Below are 9,016 nucleotides of genomic sequence, written 5' to 3'. Positions count from 1 at the left end.
AATATAAACACAGACAGGATTTGGATTGTACAAAGTTGCATATAGAGGAAACCCACCAAAGACGCTGGAAGAGTGAAAACACTTAAAAGAAGCAGAGATGCTATGGTTTTAAAGACTGTACCTTATTGCCTGGTGCAGTAATAAAAGCTATCCACTAAGACAGCTATTTCGGACAGCTAAATTTCACAGGCAATCCTACTAAAATACCAAAGGCCATACATAACGTCTGACCCAAGCTGCCATGGCATATAGCAAATTCTTACATGGGAGCTTAAAAAAGATTGTTTGGTCCACTGTCCTGCAGCTTTGTCAGGAGACTGCTTTGTCTGACATACTGAATTTCCAGTGTCTCTCACACTTCCTCCTTTTCAGATGCACAAAAGGTTTTTGTCAAGTTTCTCTTGGTTTTATGGCTGGCAGCTACAGAAACCATGCCACATGCCTGGTGTAGAGTTATAGGGTGTGATTCAATGTGACTGGTGTCTTCAGAGCTTCTGGATATTAAAAAATAACTATTAAAATTTCCTTAAGAGCTGTTATGTGAAAATCTGTAGACTAATTCAAACTCTGTACAGGACCAGTTATGTACGAGATTTGCCTGCCTTTGTTGCATGTTCTCTCTGAAACCATATGAAAAAGAGCTTTCTCCGGTTCCCATGCCCTTCCTCGGTTCACTGCCCTTCCTACAGAAAATCCACCTCGGGGCATCCAGTTGTCCTCTCAGGCTGGGTCCTGGTCTAGTACCCTACAACTATTTCCAACGAACCCAGAGTGATCTGTGCTTCTGTAACATTAGGGAACACGACTGGGGTATTCACTAGGGGCCTATGAGCTCTGTGGCACTCTGACCTGCGAGGCAGCAGGACCGAAGTTTGAGCCCCGCCGTCCCCGGGGCCTTCACTGTGTGCTCTTGGGCGAATTGTTTTCTATATAAAGCAAATAACCCTCGCTTCACGTGCCTTGTGAGGCTGGGAGGATGAGATGACTTTACGTAGAGCACGGGAGCACTCACCATATGCTCATTTCTTGTGACTGTTACCGAACCCCAAACTGGCGAGGGGTGCTGCCCCGCGGGGCGCGGGAGGCATTTGTCGCGCGGAGTGCGGGCCCGGGGCGGGTCGCACCGTCCGGCAGGGGGCGAGCTCCTCATACTTTCTCCCTCCCCCGGACGGGCATTCCCGGCGGTCTGAGGGGGTACCCCCAGGAAGGGTCCAAGCCCGCGGTGGGGTAGGGTCCAGAGGGGTGGGCTGCGGCTCGGCCCAGAAGGGTGCGACGCGGCCCCGCCTGTCCGCCAGGCCCGGGGGGCGCGCCCTCGAACCACGGCGCGCAGCGCGGGGCCCGAACGCCGACACAATGCGGCGCGCGGTGGCGGGCGAGCGGCTCGGCCGGCCGGGGCGCGCGCCGCCTTCCGTCCTGCAGGCTCGGCTTCCCGGCGGCCGCGGCGGCCGCGGCGGCGGCGGCGGCGTCGGCGAGCGCGCGGATTGGCGGCCCGGCCCTCCGCGCCGCCCCGCCCCGCGCTCCGCCGGCCGCCGCCCCCGGCCCGGACCCGCCCCTCTCCGCGGGAGTCGCTCGGGGCCCGCGGCTGGGTGGCGGGCAGTTCCCGCCGGCTCTGCGCGTCCGCCTCGGGGCTCGCTCGGGAGGGCAGGCGGCGGAGCCCTCGGCGCGGCGGGCGGACCGGCCGGGCCCGAGCTGCGCGGGGCTGTGCGCGCCGCCCCTGCTCCCGCCGCCCGGCCCCGCGGGCGGCCGACCCGCGCCCTGCGGCGGCTCCTGCGGCTCCTGCGGCGGCGGCCCGCGCCCCGGCGCTTCCCTTTGTCCGCGGGCCGGGCGAGCTGCGGGCGCGGCGAAGGCGGCGGCGGCGTCCGAGCGGCCGGTCGGAGCCCGCGCGGCGGCTGAGGCGGCGGCTCCCCCGCGGCCGGCCGCCCGCGCCCGCGCGCCGAGGCGATGCCGGACCAGATCTCCGTGTCGGAATTCGTGGCCGAGACCCATGAGGACTACAAGGCGCCCACGGCCTCGAGCTTCACCACGCGCACGGCGCAGTGCCGGAACACGGTGGCGGCCATCGAGGAGGTGAGCGGCGCCGGGCGGGCGTCGCCGGGCGGCGGGGGCGGGCGGGCGGGCCGGCGGCCCCGGCCTCAGGTGGCCCCGCGGCCCCGCGCCCTGCCCGCCGCCCGTCCCGCCGGTCCGCCCCCGCGCCTGCCCGCGGCGCCCACAGCCCGGGAAAAGTTTCTTTCCTCAAAATCCGACGCGGCCGGGCCACCCCTGCCCGACACAGAAGCCCTTTGTTCCGTGTAGGTGGCTCCGAGGAGATGGCTGATGGCTACCTTCGGCCTTTTTAAGAGCCAACCCCCCTGCCTTCTTTTCCCTCGCGGGGCCCGGGGCCGGGCGGCTCCCGGCGGCGCGGCCAACTTTGGCTGGGAAGGCGGGGTGGGCGGTGAGCGGGGACCCCCGCGCCCGGCGCGGCGGGGGTCGTGGGCTCACCAGCCATCCCCGGGCGCCCACCTCCCACTTGTTCTGGAAGAGCCCCTGCCCCCAGCCTGCCCCGCGGCGCAGCGGTGTGCTCCGAGCTCCGCTGCAGCCCTCGCCCCCTCTGCCCGACTCTCGGGTGGGTCGGAGGACCCCGGCTGTCCAGGAAAAGGTGTGCACACCTTAGCGGGGGAGGCCTGACCGCATTCCGCCCGGCGCCCGGGAGCCGAGTGCGGGGAGCTGTGTGCGGAGCCGGGGCTTCTGATCCGAAGACCTTTGATAGCCGCCCCCAGTTGCGTGTGTCTCACCTGCTCGAACCTCTGATCGCCTCCCTCCCCATCAGCCTGGAAAGGGCCTGATTTTAGTCAAGTGCTTTCAAGGTGCAAAGTCATCATGCCTAGTGCTAACTGGTAAGCCCTCCACATTCTGCGGAGAGAACACTTCGGAATGAACCAGCTTAGGCTGACAATCCAAGCAGCCTGCGGTGAAGGGCTGAGTTTGTGAGTCCAGGGCCACCGCTGGCTGTGTGGTGTGGGGCAGCTCCTCACCTCTCTGCCCTCATTTTCCTTACCTAGCAAACGGGACTAGAAATCCATCCTTTCTGGGGTTGTTATGAGGGCTAGAGACGTGGTGTGTAAGGTGCTTCGCACTCTGCTTGGCTCATAATAGGTAACTGGTTTATAAGCCACACGTGTGCTAGTCTAGAATAGATGATTAAATTTCTCTAGGCCAGAATGTCAGGTTACAGCCTTAAAATGGGGGCATTGTAGGGATTTTAGAAGATGATGATTGGGCTAGAGTGAGGGGAGGTCACCACAGAGCTTTTAATTAAGTGATGCCATTAATTTTTTTGCCCACTTGAACAAAGCATCTGCTGTTAGGAATTGTTTGGGGGGAAAATCCAGAATGTTTCCCTTAATGGGAATTTTTTTTTTGTAGACATAAACAGTCAATAATAGGCTAAATCATAAGTAATAGATTCAGCATTCTGAATGTTTTAAGTATAGCTAGGGCATCGGCCGGCCCTCCTTCCTTCCTTCTCTCCTTTTTTTGGTGGAGGAGAGCTACGCGTAAACCTTTTGTAGTGAGTTCTGTAATCCCACATCACTTAATTCTACTTGTGTCAGCAAGGCTTAAAAAAGATGGCTTCAAAGTAGGCAGATGGGGATGACCCGAAGAAGTTTTTCCAGAAGTACTGGTTGAAAAGCAAGGGGGGGCGCCTGGGTGGCTCAGTTGGTTAAGCGACTGCCTTCGGCTCAGGTCATGATCCTGGAGTCCCGGGATCGAGTCCCGCATCGGGCTCCCTGCTCGGCGGGGAGTCTGCTTCTCCCTCTGACCCTCCCCCTCTCATGCTCTCTCTCTCTCTCATTCTCTCTCTCAAATAAATAAATAAATAAAAGAAAAGCAAGGGGAACATTTTCTCCATGTTTTGAGAATACACTATTAATAATGTCTATGGAAGGATTGCAACCAAAAAAGTAGCTGAATATTTCTTTAGGGAAGGAAGCTTTTACATGATGCCTTAAAAAAGGCTTGATTGTGTGTGAAGTTCTGTTTCTTTTCCCCACTGCAGTTTGTCACTTAAATATTAACACTGGCAGATGCTGGGAAGCTAGGCAAATAGGAATTGCTATTAAAATTGGCATCCCTTCCTCTGATTAATTTTAGTTTGTGGTGTGTAATTCGAAAGCTTTTTTTGTATGCTGTGCAGGAGATTATCCGAGAGCTCAGTTACTGAGCAGATTAAAAAGAGACTGGATTTGGTCATTTTATTAAATTGCAAACTTGCTCCATGTTGCCATCGAAGCACACGAATTGGTTAAATTCTCAAAAATGAAAAAACTGAAATCATTACAGGTCTGTTTTCACTTTAAGCAAAGCCACTATTCATACTATGATGGTGAAATTTGTGAGTTTGGATTTTTGAGATAACTGCATTTCAAAGGTGTTTACTCTCTGAGGAATCACTGTGGATTCCTTTAAATAATGCTCTGTTCTCAGGTGTTTAATGTTCATTCCCATTACCAAAACTTGTTCCATATATACTCTGATTAAGAAGTGATGCCCACATAGTTTGGTTTTCAACAAGCATCTACTTTTCATACTGAAGTGAGACAGAGAGTGGGTATTGTAACTTGTTATTCATTTAACAGAAATAAAATAAATTTAAAATTTGCAAGCTCTTGGCCCTGTGTTTAAATAAATGATTCATGAAATTAGCAAACTAATTTTAAACTGAAAAACCTTTGTGAACCTTATACTATGAATGTCACATCTGTTAGATCTGTTTCTCATCCCGGCTTTATACATGAAGAAATTGAGACTCAGGATAATTTGCTCAAGGTTATAGAGCCTAGTAAATTGAAGAGCTGGAATTGAACTTGGCTCCATGTTGTTTTCAGAAGTGTTGCTGTTTCCTGTTACTTTCTTTTTTAAGATTATTTTTAAGTAACCTCTACACCCAACATGGGGTTTGAATTTACAACCCAGAGATCAAGAGTCATGCGCTCCACTGACTGAGCCAGCCAGGTACCCCTGTTTTTTGTTACTTTTAAATAATGCTGAATTCTCCAAAAAAAAAAAAAAAATGCTGATTTCTCTGAATTCCTCATTTGTCAGACTTGGTTCAAGTTCAGACTCTACTACTTGCCAGTTGTCTAAACTTGGGTGAGATACCTAACGTTTTCTCACTTTCCTCAGCACTGAATTCTGGATAATAATACTTCTCTACTTCAGAAGGTTGTGGGGAGGGTTTACTGAGATAATCCACAGCACCATACCTGACAGACAACTGGTTTAATAAATGCTAACTGCTTAACAGATTATATTATAGTTAATCCATGGAAACTGGTGAGGGCTTTGGCACCAAGATGGGATTTACATGGGGGTTGGGTAGGAAGAGTAGGGGAAATGGATGAATGGTTGAATGAGTTAAGTGAATGAAAAACTATGTATCTGTTAACCCATGCTTATTTTTTTTTTTTAACCAGTTTGTTGTCTTGGCAGCAGGTCAGCACATAGCTATGTTTTAAAATATTCGCCTGGTGATCACTTTCTCTGGGTAAAGTAATTATTGTGCACATTTTTAGCAAAGTCTGCTGCTACCACTAGATGGAATCTGCCCTGTGTTTTTGGAAATAATGGAAAAAAATAAGTAGTTGTGGCATAACTCTGAAAAGTGAGCTTTTCCCCTTTTTTGGGGGGTGTTATTTCTGTCTCAGTTTCTTTGAGTCTCTAGGCACTTTGAAATATTCTCAAAATAGGAAAAAATTGTATACATACTTGGAATATTCATGTTTATCAAACCCTCCTGTAGAGCATCATCCATTCTATCTTGCTTATTTGGCTTTGTTAGATATGTAGTTTTAAAAATAAATTTGATGTTGACTTGTAAGTATTAAAATTTAACCTACTTCCTTCCGGGGCCATAATTCTCTACTCTGTTGTCCTTGGTTACCTTGGAAATCTCATTGCTGTCACAAGCGCAGGGTTCTGACTGCAGGGGTAAAATGAGCATCTGGGCTGCCCAGATTCCCAGGGGCCTTGCTGTCCTTGGGGCCAGATGCGCCTCCCAGCAGTTAGAGTGGGAACCTGGCCCATGTACTTTTTAGGCAAGAATGTGATTGTGAATCTTAGCTCTTTGTGAAGAGGGCTCTTCCAAATCCCAGACTAACAGATCTTGGATCTTTTGTCAGGAGGACATCATCTTTTTGCCTATGCATTTGTGTTTTTGGAAATGAGGTTTTGTGGTCAAACAGGGCCACCTTATTTATGCTGTGTTCTGAAATCTGGACTTAATGTGTTTGGAAATTTTTGAGTCATTTAAGGAGGAAATGATCTTCTCTTGTTATGTAATTCCGCCCCCCCTCCCGCAATTCAGTTTCCCTCTTTCTTGTGATTAACAGTAAAAATACTAATGGTACTCCTGGTAGGTTCCAGGCTCTGTCATGCAGTTTTTATTGAGTCCTGTTGTGTGCTAGGTGATGGGAATAGAATACCAAGTGGAGTAAGTTCTGTCTTTGAAAGAACCTACAAACTTAAGTGAGAGAGGCTGACATCTTATAAACAAATCCGTGCAATAAACTAAGTCAATGTGAGGGCTTTGGCTGTAAGATTGTCCAGAACCATGGATGCCCAGGGATGGCATTGGTCAAGTGTGCTTGGGGCTGTGGTTAGGAGGGCCTTGTATAGTGATATGCGATTGAGTCGCGAGGTCAAGGTGATCATCTGTGGGTTACCACATGCTTTAGTCACTAAAATCTCAAAATGGTCTTCTGTGTCTGCCTTCCTGCCTTAGGTAAATCGATCCACTCCTGAGGTGGTGGCCAAGTAGGCCTCTGATAGGATTCTCATCCTGTGCAATTTACAGAGGGCTGCTCAAGCCAAGAATTTGGAGGGATCCTTAATTCTTCTCTTACGCTCCACATTTCTAGACATTGCTGCCTTTCTTCATGGAGCATATACATCGTAGGCATGTACTATCTAACATGGTAGCCTAAGATTTAAAATTCAGTTTCTCCACTGTACTAACTGAAATTCAAGTGCTCAGTAGCCACGTGTGTATTGGACTGTGTAGATTTAGAACATTTTCGTCCTTGCAGAAAGTGCTGTCGGACAGTGCTGTTTCAGACCCTTGCAACTCAACGGCAGGGCCCACTGACCAGCAGCTCTGGCATCACCTGGCAGCTTGTCGGCACCGCAGTCTCAGATCCCACCTGGACCTGAGACGGACTACATTTTAATGACATCCCCAGGTGCATTATATGCATGTTAAAGTTTGAGAAGCACCGTTCTTCTAAGAGTGTGAATCCTGGCTGCACAGTAGAATCACTTGGGGGCGGGGGCGGGGGGATGCAGATTTTGTAGAACACAGATGCCTGGCCTACTCCCTGAAAGTCTGACTAACTGGTTTGGCTGGGGCCTGAAGCATTGGCATTTTTTAAAGCTTCTCCCCAAATGGGGTCAGTAATCCCTGCAGTAAACAGATAATCATGTAGTGTAACATCGGTTACAGTATCAGTGATAAGTGATAAGAAAAGTTGAGTGGAATTCGGTACTGGAAAGGGACTTCGGAGATTGGGAGACAGATCAGGAAAGGTCTTTCTGAAGAGGTGACATTAGAGCAGAGGCTGGAATGCAGTGAGGAAGCCAGCCAGGGAAGAGTTGGGGTGGAAGAACAGCATGTGAAGAGGCTGCAAGATGTGAACTGGGCTGGGGCATTTAAGGACAGGAAGAAGGCGGTGGGCAAGGAGGGAAGGACGAGGGCGGGCAGGGCCATGTCACACAGGCCTCGATGGTCTTGGGAGGGAATTGGACCTTGTTCTGCTGGGACGGGAGGCTATCAGAGGGTTTGAGCAGGGAATAACATGATCGGATTGACATTTACAAATGTCATGGTGATGGTTCTAGGGAGAATAGACTAGAGAGGAGATGGGGAGATTGGTGGGGCTGGGAGTCTGGTGTAGTCCTCCAGGCCAGAGGGTCTTGGCCTCTTCGCGGCGGGGGAGAGGTGCAGTCTGGTGGAGAGAGTGTTGGTGTGCTGGGGAGAGGTGAGTAGAACAGACGGCCGTCAAGCCCGGTTCACCCAGTGACCTGGAGAGTGGACCTCTGGTGTCTCTGGTGAAGAAGCTGAAGCTCTCTGCTGGGCCGGCTTTGTGTCTGTGTGCTGGCCAGCCTCACTTGTTCTAGAACTTCTGTTAGGACCAATCCTGAATGTTTGTTTTGTTTCACAGCAGACTGGGATCAGGGAATATTAAAGCAGAGCGATGTAGACCTGGGCTGGAGGGACGTGTTCTCTCCTCTGTGGTTTCTAGGCTGAGGATAGCCGATGACACTTTCTTGGCTGTGTCAGATGCCTGAGATCCTGTCCCTGATCCAGTTCCCCAAACGCTCCTCTTTCCCTACTAAAAAGAGGTGCTGAGTTCACCTAGTCACTGTCCTGGCAATAGAAACCCGCCTCCTTTGCTTATACTTGTATGTGTCCTATGGCCTTAACACCGTTGCCAGGGCCCTTCCCGGTACTTCGGTACCCATATCGTTTTATCGGGTGCATAATGTTGTGGAATAAACGGGTCATTAACCAGAGCTGGAGTACTTGTATTCCAGCTGGATTTTTATTTGTATTTGGTTTTGTTGAGTTTATTGATTCGTAAATGTATGTTGGGCACCTACCAATCTGTTGTCTCTGCCAGGTGCTAGGGTCGTAAAAGTGGACAGGGCTAGCTCCTTCCCCACAAACCACTTATATTCTCATCTTTTATGTGCAGTTATAGTTTATCCTCTTAGCCTTTTTTTGTGCCATGGACCCGTCTGACACTCCGAGGAAGGTGGTGGACCTTTCTTCAGAAAGATGTCTTAATGCATCAAATACAATACAGAGGAATTCAAAGGGAACCAAATATAATGTAATACAGTTAGCAAAATATGTGAAAAATCTGTCATACCAAGATATGCTTCTTTACTAAAACATTTAATATCAAGATTTGGTAGTGGGTCTAATAATGTACTTTAATTTTGAAGTACCCAGGTGAGTATAAGCAATGTTGTGAGATAT

At 50.3% G+C, this 9,016-nt stretch overlaps 1 protein-coding gene across 1 annotated transcript in view; it reads left to right on the top strand.

Moving 5' to 3' along the window:
• The first annotated feature begins 1,870 nt into the window (after window positions 1-1,870).
• ASAP2 (ArfGAP with SH3 domain, ankyrin repeat and PH domain 2) overlaps window positions 1,871-9,016 on the top strand; it is a 155,871-nt gene continuing 148,725 nt past the window's right edge. The window contains exon 1 of the mRNA XM_081797312.1: window positions 1,871-2,067. Within this exon, the coding sequence (XP_081653438.1) occupies window positions 1,942-2,067 (126 nt within the window). The 5' untranslated portion in view covers window positions 1,871-1,941. The remainder of the gene's footprint in view (window positions 2,068-9,016) is intronic.

The sequence above is a fragment of the Leptonychotes weddellii genome, chromosome 10 (assembly GCF_054177405.1).
Source record: "Leptonychotes weddellii isolate Sample4059 chromosome 10, ASM5417740v2, whole genome shotgun sequence".
NCBI lineage: Eukaryota > Metazoa > Chordata > Mammalia > Carnivora > Phocidae > Leptonychotes > Leptonychotes weddellii.
Note: the sequence above shows the minus strand (reverse complement) of the source record. Positions and strands in the feature narration are given on the sequence as shown.